General features: G+C 37.7%; 1 protein-coding gene across 2 annotated transcripts; it reads right to left on the bottom strand.

Moving 5' to 3' along the window:
* Positions 1-901: 901 nt before the first annotated feature.
* On the bottom strand, positions 902-16,679 carry snx27b (sorting nexin 27b). Of its 2 annotated transcripts, none has more exons than XM_087778789.1 (13): positions 16,192-16,679; positions 8,051-8,282; positions 7,785-7,977; positions 6,467-6,531; positions 6,303-6,407; positions 6,162-6,240; positions 5,339-5,502; positions 5,186-5,275; positions 3,593-3,742; positions 3,400-3,528; positions 2,354-2,413; positions 2,235-2,297; positions 902-2,135 (listed from the first exon to the last, which is right to left on the bottom strand). In XM_087778789.1, exons 1-13 carry the CDS (start codon positions 16,551-16,553, stop codon positions 2,022-2,024), a joined length of 1,806 nt encoding a protein of 601 aa, XP_087634915.1. In that variant the 5' UTR covers positions 16,554-16,679; the 3' UTR covers positions 902-2,021. The 2 variants fall into 2 exon arrangements, with proteins under 2 accessions (XP_087634915.1, XP_087634916.1); XM_087778790.1 differs by having other exon boundaries at positions 2,249-2,297; positions 16,192-16,678.
* Positions 16,680-18,380: the final 1,701 nt, after the last annotated feature.

The raw sequence follows: 18,380 nt of genomic DNA, 5'->3' as shown, positions 1-18,380 counted from the left end.
AATTCATACTAGAACATTGACATTTGAATTAAAAAAACATGGAATATTACTTTTAAATATAGTTCCCTCTTGTACTTACAAAAAAAATGGTATAAATAGAGTTTCCCGTATTTTATTTTCAAATCAAATTAGGGCTTTTTTTCATTCCTTCTGTCCTCATTGTTTCTATTTGTTCAGGCTTTTTCTTTGTTTTTTTGGAACTCCTGTGTTGTTCTCAGTAGTATCTTGATCTTTAAAGTATATGCTTTTTTGAGTATTGTTTTGATTGTTTAAGCGCTTTGTGACCCTGGTCTGGAAAAGCGCTATATAAATAAATATTACTTACTTACTTACTTATTGACACAAAAGTCACAATAGAACATTTTTATTTAAAAGATTAAGAGTACCTCAACAACGAATGAACAAATTAAAGTTGAGAAACTAAAATAAAGCTGCAACACGTAACGGTAATAAATCATTTTTAATCTTTTTAAACTTCGACTCCAAGTGGTTGGAGGTGAAGTCGTGAGTCATTGAAAGTCACTGCTGGTTAATCCGAGCTCTGGGACTCTGGTGTGGGTCGATGTGGATCCGCCTGCTGCGTGATTGTCTCCCTGATCTCATTAAGAGAAGCTGAACCTGAGCAGGAAGAACCAAACTTCCAGCTTTACTTGCCAGTGATAACAGTGATGTCAGAACAACACAGATATTTGTTGTGGTGAAGTAGAAAGATCATCAGTTTCTCCAGACACACACACACACACACACACACACACACACACACACACACACACACACACACACACACACACACACACACACACACACACACACACACACACACACACACACACACACACACACACACACACACACACACACACACACACACACACACACACACACACACGACACAAAGAAATGCATCAATAAATCGGTTTATTTAAAAGAATATGTTACAATTTATTACAGTAAAGCGACTGAAAACTGTCCCGAGAGGATGTGACACTGAAGCGCAGCTGGATGAAGGTTTAACACGGATGTGGAATCCGCCTTGAAATAAATACTGGAAGGAACAAGAGAGAGGGAGAGAGAGAAAGGAGGGAGAGAAAGAGAGGGGGAGGGAGGAGGAGGAGGAGTGAACGCTCATCCGTCAACGCCGGTCTATCGACGAGACGCAGCACAGCAGCCGGACCAACCTTCAACACTTTACACTCAGTACCTTCAATCTCAACCCACGGAACCTGCAGCGTTTGAGTCGAAAACAAAGAATGAAAGAAAAAAACTCAACCTTGAAAAAGTGTGAAAGGATTGAATGAGCGACACAGAAATCAAATATCAATAAAGACGTGTGTAGAGAAATAAATACACATTTAAAAAAAAAAAAAAAAACACCCTTTTTCAAACAGCTTTGAATGAATTTTTGTTCTTTCTCAAGCGTTTTTTTTTTCCTTCCAAAAAAGAGCGAGAGACTGCAGCAGCAGCGCGACCCCTGCTGGCGGGAGATTGACTTGCATTTACAGTATAATCTTCATTTGTTTGGGAGTAAATACTGGCGAGTAAAGTGCGTCATATAGTATCACCAGGAGACAGATTCAGTGCTTCAGGTGAACGGTGTCCTTGAACACATCATTCATCGTTGATTAAACAAATAATTCAATGTCATTTTTTAACAGTTTGTTTGGCTAAAAACAAACTTAAATCAGACACAAACGTGGTCTTTTCAAGACCATGGATGGAGGGTTAAATCAAATAAGTTATTTTTGTCGGTGGATCCATATTGTGTTGAACAATAAAAAGCTTCAGAAAATCCACATGTGAGAGTTTTATGGTCAGAGAACACAATATACAGCATGTCGTGTAAAGTCAATGAGAGGCAGCTGCCTTTATACAGCAAAAGAAAAAAAACTCAAACCTCTTCGTCGTCCCTTAAACGAATGCATGGATCCATGAGTTCTGCTACGTTTGTCCCGCTCTGGATCAGAGAGTTCTGGTGTTTGTTTTCTTGTGTTTTTGTTCGTCGGCAGAAGCTTGTCAAGAGGCTAGATGAGGAGCGAGCTGAGCTGAGAGGCCGAGGGCGACGTGAAGTTAAGAGGTAACGATCTCTCGTCCGGTGTGTCTCCAGCCCTTCTGTGTCTCAGCAGCAGGAAAATATTCTGCGACACACACAAAAAAAAAACGACGACACTCAGAACACAGACGCACACATTGGGGCGTTGTTACGGCGACAAAGACAGAGGCAGGCAGAGCCTTACCTTGCCACACATACCGTCTTTACTGCAGTTCTTGTTGTCCTTGTCCGTGGCCTCCTCCTCCACCTGTTTGTGCAGAGCCGTTACTGACCTGTGGGGGGCGCTGTGAAGATAATTCTTACCTCCTTCCTCCACTTGAGCTCGCAGAAGACCCTCTCGAAGCACTCGTGCATGTAGTTGAACTACAGAGAGAAACGAAGAGAGGAATAAAAGAACACGTTTAAAAAACAAACTCATGTATTTCATAAAATCCATGTCATACTTTACAAGTAAGGAAGTGTGTCACGTGTGGAACAAACACCTTTCCTGACACTGTCCAATAATTTGACGATTTTAATAATCACGTCGTTTTAGGAACACCTACCCCTCCTTTAAGAAGCCAAGAAACCTCTTCCCTGTCTTGAGTATCGATAAAGTACAAGATTAAAATGAATGTTTTGTTGTGAAATATTTTTATATGAATATTTAACACAAACGTCAATAATATAATGAATAAAAAAGTTAGATAAGGAAACATGTGTGTCATAATATAAAATTTAAACTTGTAAAACACAATAAAGAGAAACACAGTAGAGACAGTACAGATAATTAATGTGGTAAAATAGATATATATTTAAATACTTTATATAGTTTGAGGAGAAGTACATTTCTAAAGATAATGATAAAAAAAGAGAAGATAAACACACAATAAATAACATATCCAACGTTATAAAATGTAAAACTTTTGATAAAAATAGTTTCTTCTAAAAATAAATGCTTCTAATTTTAACAAAAAAAACACATTCATATACACAATATTCATGTGAAACATTAAGGTTTAAAGTGAAAACAACTATTAATATAAGAGACAAGAATAAATTAACATGTTTGTCTAATAACGTAATTTATAAAGAAAGAAGAACAAGTGAATGGAGTAGTCGTAGTAAAATCAATACTAAATCAATTTAACCCTTTTGTTATCTCAGGCTCAAGGTGAACCGATGCCCTGAAAACAAATGTGTTTGTGGTATCCCTTGTATACATTATATATATTACAATAATTATGATTATTTTAAAAACTAGTGAATAAGAACAGAGGACAAAAACAGAGCTAAATAAGAAGATCATCATCATTAGTTTAAACTCTTCATGTAGATACTCTATAATGTAACTGAAGGTCAACACTCACATAAGGAGTGAAGATCTTGACCCAGCGAGGCTTCTTCTCTCCTCTTGCATATTCGAAGCAGAAGGCCATCCCCTCCTCGTCCGTGTCCCACCTCTGCATCTCCGCCCACTCGAACGCGATGACTTGGTTCTGGAGGAAACACATTCTAGTTGAGTACCAGGGGGGGGCGCCGAAGAACCCGAAGAGGACGAACCTCCAGCGTCCCCTCCTCCGTGCAGGCGTGCAGCTTGAAGTGATGGATGCTGATGGCCGTGACCACGTGGCCTTTACGCCGGGAGTCACACGAGCAGTGAGGGAAGATGATCTCGTTGTAGCCCTCGCAGCCTCGCAGCATGTTCAGGTACTGGCAACACAAACATGTTTATATACACTGTTGTATTAGTTTTTTTACTCTCTCCAGCCACGTGTGTGTTGAACTGTTTACTGTTGTTGTTATATTTATGATTGTTTTTGCTATTATAGTCTTATCCTTACATCACTGATCTGATCCAGCCTTACACCCCAGCTCGGGCTCTGAGGTCTGTGGATCAGAATCTACTTATGGTTCCACGCACACGGCTCAGGACCAGAGGAGAGAAATCTTTTCAGGCTGTTGCTCCTAAGCTTTGGAACGATCTTCCTCTCTCTTTGCGCTTGATGGATCTACTGACTCCTTTAAGAAACATCTTAAGACGTTTTTATTTGTTCAGGCTTTTCCTTGAATTTCTCGAACTCCTGTGTTGTTCTCAGTATTATCGTGATCTTTAAAGTGTGTACTTTTTTGAGTATTGTTTTGATTGTTTAAGCGCTTTGTGACCCTGGTCTCGAAAAGCGCTATATAAATAAATATTACTTACTTACTTACTTATTCTATTTTTCTTATGCACTTTCTGCTGGGACAATTCAAATGTTCCCAATGAAGAAAGAATAAACGAATATAAAATCAACGTTGATGCATGAGTCTTCTTATAATTAGATTGGAGTTTTAATTTTATTTTCATTTAAAGTTTTTTTTTCTCTATCAATAGAACAGACCTGAGCCACATGCAGGCCCTTGACTCAAAGACATACGTTTTTTTGTTGTTTATACAATTTCAATACTTATAAATAGTTACATTTTTATGCCTTATTTTTTTCATAAATAACTTTTTCATTAACAGTTACATGGAAATAATTAATTAAAATATTTAAGGAGTATTTCCTTCTTCTTTTGATAATAATTAATTATTTTAATTGGTTGCAAATTTCAATTCTGTAGCACTTTTTTACAGAGAAATTCCCCCAAAAATATAAATACTTTAAAGAAAATATTTTAAACAATTATAATGTCACGCCAAGATTAAAATATTTAAAATATTTTTTTAACAGGCCATTAGACAGTATTTCTGGTCCATTATTTTTAGTTGAAACTACTTCAATTTAATTTTATAACCCACCTACCGAGCCTCTAATATGAGTCACATTAAAATATTAAAGTTTAGTATTTATTGTATTTATAAAAGGACATTTTATACATTAAAATATAATTTAAATGGTTTCTTAATGTTATTTCTGTAGCTCTGTTTAAAGAGAAACTAACAGTTAAATATAAATACTTTAAATAAATCTATATAAATAAAGAAATATAATTACACTTGTTTAATATTCACAAAGAAGCGACTTCTGGTCCATTATCTTTTGGTTTTAAACAATTTCATTGTCTTTTTTGAACGGAGAGCGCCACCTACTGATCTCAAATTTTCATAATCCATTACTACTTTCAAAAAAGGTTGCAGGTTAAACACCTGTGAGACACACTTGCACTCACCATGGACATCTTCTTCTGCTCAGCCAACTTCTGCAGCTGGTAGGATTTCTGCTCGGCTTTTATGGAACCTTTCTTCACGTCCTCCAGCGCCTGAGAGGACGGACGCGTGAGGACGGAGGACGAGAGCTCGGAGCTGTTCGTGTTCACACTCACCTGATGGAAGAAGTAGTTGACGGCCAGCTGGTTGTCATTGAGCAGGATCTCCTCCTCCGTGGTGAAGAGCCACTTGCGGAGCGTGAGACACGTACCAGGGATCGCCGAGGTGTAGTTCTGGATGTAGAGCTTGTGCGGGAACTCGTTGGGAGCAAGTTTGCGCACTAAGAAGGAAAGAGAAATGACTCATGAATAATAGTGTATTGTCTAGAATATGGTGATAATTACAGGCAAAACGGTGCGATATATTATGATACAGTAGTAACAAGTATATATTCGTAGTATTGTCGAGTACTTGACTCTGGTGTTGCAGAATTTACAGACCACATGACTCTTGACGAAGTCGTAACTGATTATATCTATTTTGAAACCAAAACAATCCAAACATCTGCTTTAAAAGCTGCGGTACAGTCGACTGTATCCCCTTGTCCTCAGTCATCGCCCGGATGTTATTGTTCCCTTAGCTGCGAAGGAGGAACTGACTGCCGCCATCTAGTGCCCAGTTTTAAAGTAACACAAAAATAAAACTCCATAAACTGTAAATTGTCAATAAAAAAATATAATATTTTAAACACTGTCTATTAAAATATAAACCATAAAAATGTGCTTAAAAAATAAAAATAAATACAGTGATGTTGATGTATCTGTGTATTAATATTCATGAAGAGCTTTCGTTCTCTTTTCTTTCACATAATAGTCGTAAATAAACCAAATCAGATGGAATTACTGACATGTTCACGGAAACTTTTACTCTCGAATGAATCATTTCTTTTCGAACATCTGATTTTCAACTTCCCGGAAGGGCGAGACCGAGCTGACTCACAGAAGGTGTGGTTGATGACCTCGAAGAGGGCGAAGTAACTGGCCGTGATGCTGTCCATGCCCAGCTTCACCACCACCGCCTGGAGGAGACGAGGCAGCGGTCAAACATCTGCAGGGGCGCCGGAAGAGCGTCGGGGCTCACCTGGTACACCTGGTCGGTCGTGGAGTTCTTGCGGACTCTGACCGTCAGCGTGGTTTTGTCGGGCATCGCTATTCTCAGCTCCACATCCGACACCCCGTTGTAGTTCTAGATCCGCAACGGACGAGGTGAGTTCAAGGACCACAAGGCGGGTCAGCTGTTCTTACCTCGTCGGACTCGGACAGGAACTCCTGCATGATGTCACTTTCTCCGATGACTCGCACGGAGCAAACTGCACGAGAACAGATGTGAGTGAATACTTCCAGAATTCAAAGACAAGAAATAATACGACACAGGGAAGTCTGAGTTCAACATATTATATATATTACCATATATAAATATATTTCAACACTCTTAACCATCTTTAGTATCAAATTCCTTTAAATCAACGTCAGTTTAAATCATAATGAAAGTCTCTGTATTATTGTTGACATCCACAAAATCCTATCTTACATTAAACATTAGCACCAATAAAGGTCACCGTATCAACGTGGACTTTAATCTCATTTGATTTTTTTGATAGTGATACTGTAGGAACAAGTATATATTTGTAGTTTTGCCGACTACTTGACTCTGGTGTTGCGGAATTCACAGACCACATGACTCATGACGAAGTCATAACGGCTTTCATTCGTTTTGAAACCAAAATATATCCAAACATCAGCTTTACAAACTGTATCCTCTCATACACAGTCATGGGATTGTATTTTCCCTTTAGCTGGCGTTTTGCTGAGACGTCCTTGTTATACATTTTCAGTTTTTACTGCAAGTTCTTCCCCTGAAGTGCACTTGAAATGTATTTAATTATTATTTCCAATACTTGAATACTTGAATAATTTGTAATCATTTTTACATAAGTCACATTGAAATATTGAAGTTTAGTCTTTATTGTCCCTTAAAAAAAAGGAAATTTTATAAATTAAAAAAATAATTAAAATGTTTTCTAAATAATATTTCTGTAGCTCGGTTTACAGAGAAACTCACAGTAAAATATAAATACTTTAAATACATTTATATAAAGAAAGAGATTTTGTTTAATTGTTAAATATGTACATAGAGGCGACTTCTGGTCCATTATCTTTTCGTTTTAAACAATTTCATTGTCATTTTCGAAACAGAGAGCGCCACCTACTGATCTCCATTTAATAAAATAATGCATCATAATCCATAAAAATTCAACTTGTGTTATTCGTAACATTTTAAATTGAATACACAAATGCTTATTTAACAATGGGAGCAGACAATACCGAAAGAGAACCAAGCTACTTCGATCGAGTGAGACAATCGGTCACATGATCGGCCTAAAATATTGAATTTAAATAATTAATTATTAAAGAATTGAAATTAGAAAAATCAAACGTTACGTGTCAAAAGAAATCATTTATTTAAAAAAATATTAGATGGATTTAATTGAGTGATTAAAAAACAAGAAAAACCAATTCAACCTTTCAAAACAGACATTATTCAACTGTTTTTTCTTCTCACCTTTCTCCAGATACTCTTCCAATCCTCGGCGTCGAGCGTCGAGCTGCTGCTCCGACAGGGAAAACGGCCACTTCCCCGGCAGCTTCGGGAATGTGTAGTTCGCAAACTCTCTCTTCAGGTTCTGGTGCAGGATGACAAACTCTCTGTATCTCTTGGAGCACAGCTGTCGGCCCGCCATGTAGACGTTGTACACCTACGGGTCACACGCTTGTGATGATAAACCGGCGAATGAAAAACGAGACTTGAAGATGCGTTCAGGGACCCACCACGAACTTCTCCTGGTTGAGCTCGGTGTGTTTGTAGCTGGGCACGGAGATGGGGACGGCCTGCTTGTCGGAGTAGTCGTAGCAGGACTGGGCCGAGCCGTCGTCTCCCGGGTCCAGGCAGTCCGCCTCCTGGGGCGGGACCGACAGCACGGCCAGGGCCAGCTCCATCTCGCCCGCCCGGATCAGGTCCACCACCTGCTTGTGCGTCGCTCCCTCCACGTTCACGCCGTTACTATGGTGATGCGGAGACACAGAGCACGGTCAGTAAAAGGACTTTGTTGAAGTCATGTCATTTTTTTTAACCCTTGCGTTAGCTCAGGGTCATAGTGACCCGAAAGGCCTAAAAACAAGTCATTTTTTTTATCCCCCGTGTTGTCTCTTGGTCAAGTTCAACAACCCTACCCAGCTTCCATAAATAGATATGCAGTGGTGGAGGTCGATCATCACCCAAAAGCAACACAAGGGATCAAACAATTACATTTGTTTTCGGGCCTTCGGGTCATCTTGTCCCTATGATAACACAAGTATTAATGCCTATTTAAGTCACAGTATAAAACAAATCCCTATTTTAATCCATCTTAAATATTCCCTGATAAACTTAAGATGCATCTAAATACATAAAAAGGTCAATTTCTTAAAAAAAAAAAAGTAAAACAAAAATCACAACAACAGCCAATGCAGAGCCTTCATTTCATTTCAGCATGTCTTTGGACTGAGGGAGGAAACTGGAGTGCCTAGAAGAACCCCCCAGCCCGAAGTAGAACTATGAAAGTATTATCGAAGAATTTGCTTTTATGTAACAAGATAAGGAATTCTAAAAATTAGATTTCAAACCCTTTTTTGATGACGTTTAATATTTTGTTTACATATTAAATCTCCATAAACACCAGACTTCCTCCGTTCAATATCTAAATATTTCATTGATTTTATTTTTTTTTTGTTTGCTTCCCGGAAAACAATAGTTTAAAAAAATTATATAAACCAGTGACTAGGGCTGTGAGAAAGTATCGATAGACTTAAATATCATGTTTATTTTTATTATACTGCATCAATATACAGTATAACAGCACTTCATTGATTTATTCATTTTTTCCCAATTTTATTTATGCATTTGTTTGCTTTAAAATCATATTTTATTTGTATCATAGTTAATTTATGGTTTTAAATTTCAATTAAGTGTATATAAAATAAAATAAATTATATTTTCTACTTACAATTAACATGCAAATTTTCAGAGAATTTGTTCATTTTTGAGTTGCAATTAAAACCTCCGGGTGGCAAAAGTCATTGGATTACGCCATAGACTGAGGACGAGAGGATACAGTCGACTGTGCAGCAGCTTTTAAAGCAACGTTTGGACATATTTTGGTTTCAAAACACATGAAAGCAGTTACGACTTCGTCAAGAGTCATGTGGTCTGAAAATTCTGCGAAACCAGAGTCAAGTACTCGACAATACTACAAATATATCCTTGTTACTACAGTATCACAATATATCGTGTCACATTTTAAATCGATCAAGAATGACTCATATTACATCAACATTGAAATCAAAAAAACAATTATTCTACTGGTTTATAATTGAGGTTTATTTCGATGGAGACGCTTCATAGAAACGTGTCGTGAACTCATTACCAAAGAAGCTGCGGCGCTGAAGGCGTCGCTCGCAACTACTCATGACACTTAAAACAAGAATCCCACGTCTAACAAATGTGTGAGTAGTTTCCAGCTGTGCAGCGAGGGTGAAAATCAAACAGAATCAATCTCAATATGCAGCTTCTTGCATTGAAACGAGATTAAATGAGCAGCGATTGTTAATGGACTGTGAGGACACCGCGGTTCACTCGGGGTTTTCTTCTACATATTCATTGGTATTCAACACCAGAACAACTGCCTCTGTTAGATTACATAACATGTTGTTTTTCTTTTTATTCAATTTGACAGATGAACGCTTTTTTAAGTAGATCCAAAAATGATAACGCCTTTGAAGCGGCAGCTGCGAGAGAAGTAAAAAAATGAACTGAAGAATTCCACTTAAAAAATGGCTTTTGAAATATTACACTTGAATAAGGCTGCACGATATATCCAAAAAATATAAATATTGCGATATTGCCACATGCGATATGCATATCGAAAACATGTGCAATGTGTTTTTATTGTATAAATCAAGCATTTCTTAAATGCGCACCTTAACAAATCAGTGTCACGTATATTGAAAGTACGTTTTATCTCATCTCAGTTGTTTTCAACGTTCTTATAAAATCGTGAACTTCCAAAGAAGTGCAAACCTGTCCGTCTTCGCCGTATGCTAACAAGCTAAGTTGTTAGCGTCAGGTCATTTAGAAACGGTTATGTGTGCGTCTACAAAGAGGTGGGATTTATTGTTGAATTGTTGATATCGCGACGCGCCGGCGGCTCCTCTCTGATGTCGCTCAGTTCCGCGGGACTTGCATCGGTTTCCTGCGTAACTGAGCGACAAGTGATATTTTCTCATTCGTCATGTCGGATCATGTCGGAAAAGAAGCGCAGAAATTAACGAAAGGAAAAAAATATTGCATTAATATCGATATCGCACTTTCAAGATACCAATATCGCACTTATTTCCAATATCGTGCAGCCCTACAGTTGAATATAATAGCCATACATGTCATTTTTAATAAATAAATTGATAATTGATAATAATTGATTGTTAATATTGCTAAAAACACGATGTAGACCGCCTAGCGTCATCGAAAATGTTAACTTTAGTCTTATTTAAATGGATTTTAATGCAGATTGCCCAGCAATTTTACTCCTTATTCATGAGCTAAAACCTATTCTTAGGTATTAATGGTTTTGTCCATTTTTAGCAGAGAAACTCTGAGTCGAAAACATAAAAAATAACTGTAAAAATAACCTTTGTTATGCATTCATTTAGCAAATGTTCCATTTTTACATTCCCTGGATGTTTGGAGAAGATACTGTGTTTACCGTGTCAAGGCAACGGAAGCACATTTTACACAGTGTAACTTTCCAAGATTGTATTCGATAAATCATATTCATGCGAGGTCGCAGTAGCGGGTCACACGTCTCCACCTGAAACACTTTTTACACTATTCCTTGTTCAGCCCGTCCTCAGTAACACATCCTTGAACCCCATTAGTTGCCCTTTTTTCCTCTTTCTGGCCTTAAGTTTCTCCACATGAGCTGTCCTGCTGAAATATTCTCTTTCTCCTCTTGTCTTTTGTTCCAGCCAGACCTCATTTAAGTGTTGCTGTACAGAACTAAAGGTCACTTCTTTAAATCAGGGCTGCTGTCCTGGATACGAGGCTACTTTTAGATACACTTGCAGCTTTAAAAAAAAAGGTGTTTCAATAGTATTTCTTAATCGAGGGTCTTCGAGAAGTTGCTTGTTTTTGTTTTATTTTTTAAAGACAGTGGTTACGAGCCAAGTGCACTAAAATGACGAACATTTTTTTAGATGTAATTGCAAAATATCCAAAATAAAGATAAAATAAAGTCAGGATAACGAAAATCATATACAGGGGCAACAATACATGTATTGAGACATATTGCTATACACTAGATACAACAATATATTTGTAGTATTGTCCAAGTATTTGACTCTGGCTTTGCAGAATTTGCAATTAAGCCTGTATTTAGAAGTTTATTTAGAAAAATAATATATTTTTATATAATTTAATAATTAATAATCTAATTTATGAAAATACAAAAATAACAACATAGTGACACTGTTTTTTACACTAATTATTTCGTGGTGTGTTAGCTAGAATATGTATATGAATATATATCACGATACAGCCGCAACGATAGGATATATTGTGATTCTGTAGACACTAGATACAACAATATATTTATTTTATATTATTATTAATCGTAACTGCTTTCATTTGTTTTGAAACAAAAATATGTCAAGACATCAACTTTAAAAGATGGTAGAGTTGACTGTATCCTCTCGTCCTCAGTCATATGTCAAGACATCAACTTTAAAAGATGGTAGAGTAAGTAAGTAAGTCATTTTTATTTATATAGCGCTTTTCCAGACCAGAGTTGACTGTATGCTCTCGTCCTCAGTCATATGTCAAGACATCAACTTTAAAAGATGGCAGAGTTGACTGTATCCTCTCGTCCTCAGTCATCACCAGGATCTCGGGGGATTTCATTGTTATAGCGCAGAAGTTAGAAAAATCTGAGTTTAATTTCACACACCACCAATTAGAAATGATGAAAATAAAAGCCAAATATATTTTTCTTAATGGAAAATAATTATCAGTGCTGTTTGGTATATAGAGTATCATGACAAAAAATATCGTGATATATCAAAGTTTTTTCAGATCCCTAACTGATGAAAAAAAGTATTTACAAGTCAAACTCCACTATCATCCAGTACTTTTTACTCATGCTACTCTTCTTAACCTTAAGTTTTTCATATTCATCTTTGTTCCCATTTTCTTTTTAAATCAAAAAACAATGTTCTCTCATGTGCAACTTATTCTCCCTCTTCTTTAATCTTCCTCTTGTTTGGTCCATTTTGAGAAACTTATTTACCCACCCGAGATACAAACACATGGAGAACGTCTTCCCCTGGTTTGCGAAAGGCAGTAAAAATGGTTGCAGATGTTCAAGAAGGTCCTGGCAGAAGCTCAGAGTAAGCACTCCAGCAGCTGGGCCGCCTTATGACTACATAATAAGCACCTGATGTACAGGCCTTTGCACCTGCCGCCTCAGCACATTGGAAAATGATAAACAGTTTTTAGGAGGCGTTTTTTCTGATGTGTCATGTTTCCTTGTTTGGTTTATACCTGCAAAGGGGATCGTTAATGTCAATCGGCAGCATCTACGAGCGACGACGGACTTATGCGGCTTTAAATCCAAAGTAGTAAAGAGGTGAAGAGGTTTGTTGCGGCACGAGGGTAAGAGCAGGAGTAAGTGTGTACCAGCGCTGAGAAGTATTGATTCAGTGAACGATAAGCTGGTGTGTCGGCTCCACTTATATATGATGCACATGATCTCATTTCAATGGAGGAAATGCACCATTGAACGTTCATAGTGCGGACTGTTAAGTCTTCATTAGTAGGGGTGTGAGAAAAACATATATATTAATATATCAAATAATAATATATAAACATATATTATATGTTTTTTCCACGATAATGTATCGATATTCAACAGCAGTAGATCATTTTTTTCTTGGCTTTCCAATAATATTACATTTTCAATCATTCTTCTTTTAGATATTTCAATAAAGAGTGTATAAAATACAATAATACAATGTTTTTCATTTACAATTAACATTCACATATTCATTTTTGTGTCGCAATTAAACTTCCTGCCGATAGATGGCAGCGGTCATTATGTCGTCAGGAGCTGAAGGAACACTTAAAATCCCATGAGATCCCGGCGATGACTGAGGACAAGAGGATACAGTCCACGACAGCAGCTTTTAGAGCTGATGTTTGGAAGTATTTGGTTTCAAAACATTTTTATTTTATCATATTTCATGTATAATTCAATAAAGTTTGTATAAAATAAAATATATTTTTTTAATTAATAACTAACATGGAAATATTCAGTGTGTTTGTTCATTTTTGTGTTGCAATGGAACTTATGCACGCTGGAACAATGAAATCCTGTGAGATCCCGGCTGAGGACAAGAGGATACAGTCAACTAAAGCAGCTTCTGAAGCTCATCTTTGGAAGTATTCCATTTATCATATTTCATGTATAATTCAATAAAGTATGTATAAAATAAAATAATAATATATTTTTTAAATTAATAACTAACATGGAAATACTCAGTGTGTTTGTTTATTTTGGTGTTACAATGGAACCGATGCACGCTAGAACAATGGAATCCTGTGAGATCCCGGCTGAGGACGAGAGGATACATTCGACCCCAGCAGCTTTTTTTACAGCTGTATTTTGGACATACTTTGCTTTCAAAACAAATGAAAGCAGTTACGATTTTGTCAAGTGTTGTGTGGTATGTAAGTTCTGCAATACTTGGGAAATAATACAAATATATGTGATACATGTCATTGTTCCTATAGCACCCCTATAGATTTCTACACATCGTACCCTTGTCCCTGTATCGTGATAAGAATCGTATCGAGTTCACATCCCTATTTATAACTCAAAGTAGATTTTTGTAAATATTTATTTTTTTATCTGCTGGTCGCCATCACTGTTGTTTGTGTAGGTAAGAATCAACAACAATGTTTGGAAATAAGAAAAGTATTGCTTTTTTACTCTAAAAAAGGAGATCAAATTTGAACGTTTTGTGTTAAATTAAGCAAGAAGTCGACCCTACAGCATCCCATGAATCGTATCGTATGACTAGATTCTTGCCAATACACACCCCTGCTGAGAAATATTGATCCCATGATGGATAAGCTGGTGTGTCGGCTCCTGCTCCACTTATTTATGATGCACACGATCTGATTTCAATGGAGGAAGTGCACCATTGAACGTTGGACTTCCGTGCTCACGGTCTCCATCAACGATGGCCCTGGAGTTGTTGAGGGTATATATATATATACGTTACAAATAAATGCAGCGTTATGTTATAATGGGGTCAACAACAAACTGCCAGGTTACCGCGGGCCATCCATTGAGAATCCCGGCCAATGGGATTGGGATTTTTATGAGAGCAAATCCAATCAGAAATGAAGTGACGGCATCCACCCTTTTTTTTTTCTCCCTGCATCCCTCCACAAACACAGACTGGAGTGTCAACAGTGATGCTGGGCTGCATCGCTGCATGTTCCTCTCCATAGCAACAGAGCCTAACACATCCTCCTGCATACTAACGTGGTGAAGCCACAGACCTGAAGACGATCGGCGTGTTTATGCAGCACTTTGGTCTCAAATTAAACACTAGAACACTAGTTTTCTACTCAATTTTCTTATTTATTTTTTTTTGGGGGGGGGACATTAGATTTTTGTGTGACTTGACTGACGAATGATCTCTTGGATCCTCTCTGTCCAACACAAACCCCTCATTCATGGGTCACAGACCTTCATTTTCAGACCTTCCTAAACGATGGTACTGACTAGGGCTGTATTGGCGAGAAGATGGCGATTACGATACGTATCACGACACGATGATATACAATACGATATATAATACTGTTGACTCTGGTGTTGCAGAATTTACAGACCAGACGACTCTTGGCGAAGTCGTAACTGCTTTCATTTGTTTTGAAACCAAAACATTTTCAAAAATTGGCTTTAAAAAGCTCAAGTGTATCCTCTTGTACTCAGTCATTGCCAGGATTTCACAGGAAGTTGGATTGTAATGCAAAAATGCAGAGATTAACCATAGATTAAAAAAATAAATAAAAGTAGAATTATTTTTATTTTAAAACACACTCATTGAAATGTAAAACATAAAAGGAGTCCAATGTATCCTCTCATCCTTAGTCATCGCAAAGGGGTTCATTTGTCTATAGGCAAGGAAGTTTAAATGCAACACAAAAAATGAACAAACACAGTGAATATTTGCATGTTAATTGTAAATAAAAAACAATTAGGGCTCAGTAATCGAACTTTGGTTCTTTTGTGGCACCGAGCAAAAATCTAAAAACTTTTCGGTACCTAAACAAAAACTGACGAGACAAAAACAGTACTTGATTGGTCACTTGCTAGCAAGTGTTCTTTTGCACTTGTTCGGAGAGGAAATGTATTAAAGCTGAATTATTAAACTTAAGATTAGTACTATTTAGAAAGGCGCTATATAAATAGAGATTATTATTATTAGTAGTATATATTTTATTGAGTATTGTTTTGATTGTTTAAGCGCTTTGTGACCCTGGTCTTAGAAAGCGCTCTATAAATATAAATAACTTACTTACTTACTAACTTATAATAACCTTTTTTTTTGTATTGTATTGTATTGAAATGAAAATATCGAAATACCGGAAGGTTTTATATTGAAAAATGTTTTTTAAAAATATGCTAAAAAAAAAAACAGATTTTAACGAATACTAACTATTTTTTGGAGGGAAACAAATGGACCCAGTGACGTCAAACATCGATCTGGACACAGGAATATATATCGCGATACATCGATTTCTGGACGTTTTTTAATCGCGCCCCTGTTGCTGCTGCTGCTGCACAAACAAGCAACCGTCAGTCACTCACACTTCCAGTATCCGGTCTCCCTTCGATATCCCGGCTCGGTCCGCGGCTCCCCCCGGGAGCACGGCGCTCACATGCTGCAGCGGCGCGTACAGCTGCCCGTGGATGCTCCGCAGCTGCCCGCCTTCGCTCACTTGCCCGCGGACGTTGAAGCCATAGCCCGAGTCCGACTTGACGATCCGGACCAGGCGAGGGCCCGAGGTGACGGTGGTGACGGTGGTGTCGGTGTCGTCGGTGGTCCCCGTCGCCGCCGCCGCCGGGCAGCCGGTGACCGGCGTCACGTCGCCGCTGCCGGACCCGTTGCTGCACGAGGACTGCGGGCCGAGTGGCGGGGCCGACGAGCAGCTCCCCTCGAGGTCCGCCATGACTTCTTTTTAGCGTCCGGTCCGGGAGGAGGACGAGCGTCCCGAGAACATTAGCTAAAGGCTAATCAGCTCGGCTAGCTAGAGAAACTGACCCGAGACACACACACACACACACACACACGCGCGCGCCCGAGAGAACACGAGTGCGGCCGAGGACTGTCGAGTTGCTGCCGCTGGGCTGCATTCCATGTCGATTACCTCTTCCTTTCCTCTGGTCCGTGACCGCGTACCAATAAGAAACAGACTCGCCCCAAAAAGTAGAACGAGGATAAAGTTGATAATTAATTTAAAAAAAGAGAATGTTTTCCTAGTAGTTAAAATACAGAGTTTTTCCACAACACTACGAAACTGATATATGTATAACTGAAGAATGTGAGTGTAAATTTGCTTTTATTTATAATATGAAAAAGCAATAACGTGTGGATTCAGGTGTTTCTTAAATAGATGTTTGACTATAGTATCATCAGTATGTGTCCGTTTTTGTAAACTCCCTTTTCATTTAAATATTTACTTAAGCCTTACAGACTGAAAATGCTTCATTTTTTTATGCAGATGAAATCTTGTCTACCATAACCACGCCCACTCTGCTGTGATTGGTCAAAAATCAGGGTTTTTCACTGTGTGTCGTCAATCCCGGAAGTCTCCAACTCCAAAGGACTCGTTGTATAAACAAAGCTGGTCATGATTAGAGCCGGCTGGAGGGGGGTGAAGCCCATTATTAGGTCATAGTAATAACTTCAGAACTGCATGACGAGGGACTTACTGGAGAGGAAGACTTTAGCATTTGAAACATGTGAGTGAGTCAGGAGAGTTGTGAGTCATTACGTTAGTTGCTCTTGGAGCTAAATAAGGAATTGTAAAAGTAGGCTTAATCTTTACTTAAATTTCATACACCTCTGATGTTGAATTTTTTGTTTTGTTTCTTTAAAAAGCATACAGTACCTCCACTGATAACAGCTATTTTTTTTACTTTTTTAGTTTGCACCACAGAAAAAGTACTTTACAAGTATATTCACTTCTGATTAGGGGTGTTCATAATATCTATATGGCAATACATCACAATATTTATCTGCGATACTGTATAGATTATTTTTCTTTACCATAGTTCTTTTATGTTTTACATTTTATTGAAGTGAGTTTAAAATAATTCTACTTTTTTTTTAAATCTATAGTTAACATGCAAATATTCACTGCATTTTTGCATTACAATCGAACTTCCTGTAAAATCCTGGCAAGGACTGAGGACAAGAGGATACATTCGACTCCAGCAGCTTTTAAAGCTGATTTTTGAAAATGTTTTGGTTTCAAAACAAAAGAAAGAAGTTACGACTTCGTCAAGAGTCATTAGGTCTGTAATTTCTGCAACACCAGAGTCAAGTACTCGACAATACTACAAATACATCCTTGTTACTACAGTATCACTATATATCGTATCATTGCCCCTGTATCTTTATACGTATCGTATAAACAGATTCTTGCCAATACAAGCCTATTTTTGACCGTTACATCTAAATAACGTAACTTTGTAATATATAGACAAAAGTGACATGTAGTCATAAACACAGAGTCACTTGTAACTGCTCATGACACTTATAACAAGAAACTTACTTTTACATTTTTGTGTGTAGTTTCCTGCTCTGAACAGAGGTTGAAGCCATACTCTTTCCAAAAATACTTTTATATATACAACTTAAATATTATTTACTTTATTGTTATCGTGTTGTCATATTTAGGGATCAATAAAGTTCTACCTAACCTAACCTAACCTATTTCCTAAAGCTGACAAAAGCATCTTTACCACCCGTTAGGAGATGGAGAACGCTCACA

The sequence above is a fragment of the Callionymus lyra genome, chromosome 17 (genome assembly GCF_982586985.1).
Source record: "Callionymus lyra chromosome 17, fCalLyr1.hap1.1, whole genome shotgun sequence".
In the NCBI taxonomy this organism is placed as follows: Eukaryota; Metazoa; Chordata; class Actinopteri; order Syngnathiformes; family Callionymidae; genus Callionymus; species Callionymus lyra.
The sequence above is the reverse complement of the archived record's forward strand: the minus strand, read 5'-3'. Positions and strand labels throughout refer to the sequence as shown.

Excerpts from the sequence above, each read along its gene's own strand:
- snx27b (XM_087778789.1), bottom strand. The coding sequence starts at position 16,553 with ATGGCGGACCTCGAGGGGAGCTGCTCGTCGGCCCCGCCACTCGGCCCG. Across the intron at positions 6,532-7,784 it reads GGAAGAGTATCTGGAGAAAG|TTTGCTCCGTGCGAGTCATC; the intron begins GTGAGAAGAAAA and ends GTTCTCGTGCAG. Across the intron at positions 3,529-3,592 it reads CGGAGGAGGGGACGCTGGAG|AACCAAGTCATCGCGTTCGA; the intron begins GTTCGTCCTCTT and ends TGTTTCCTCCAG.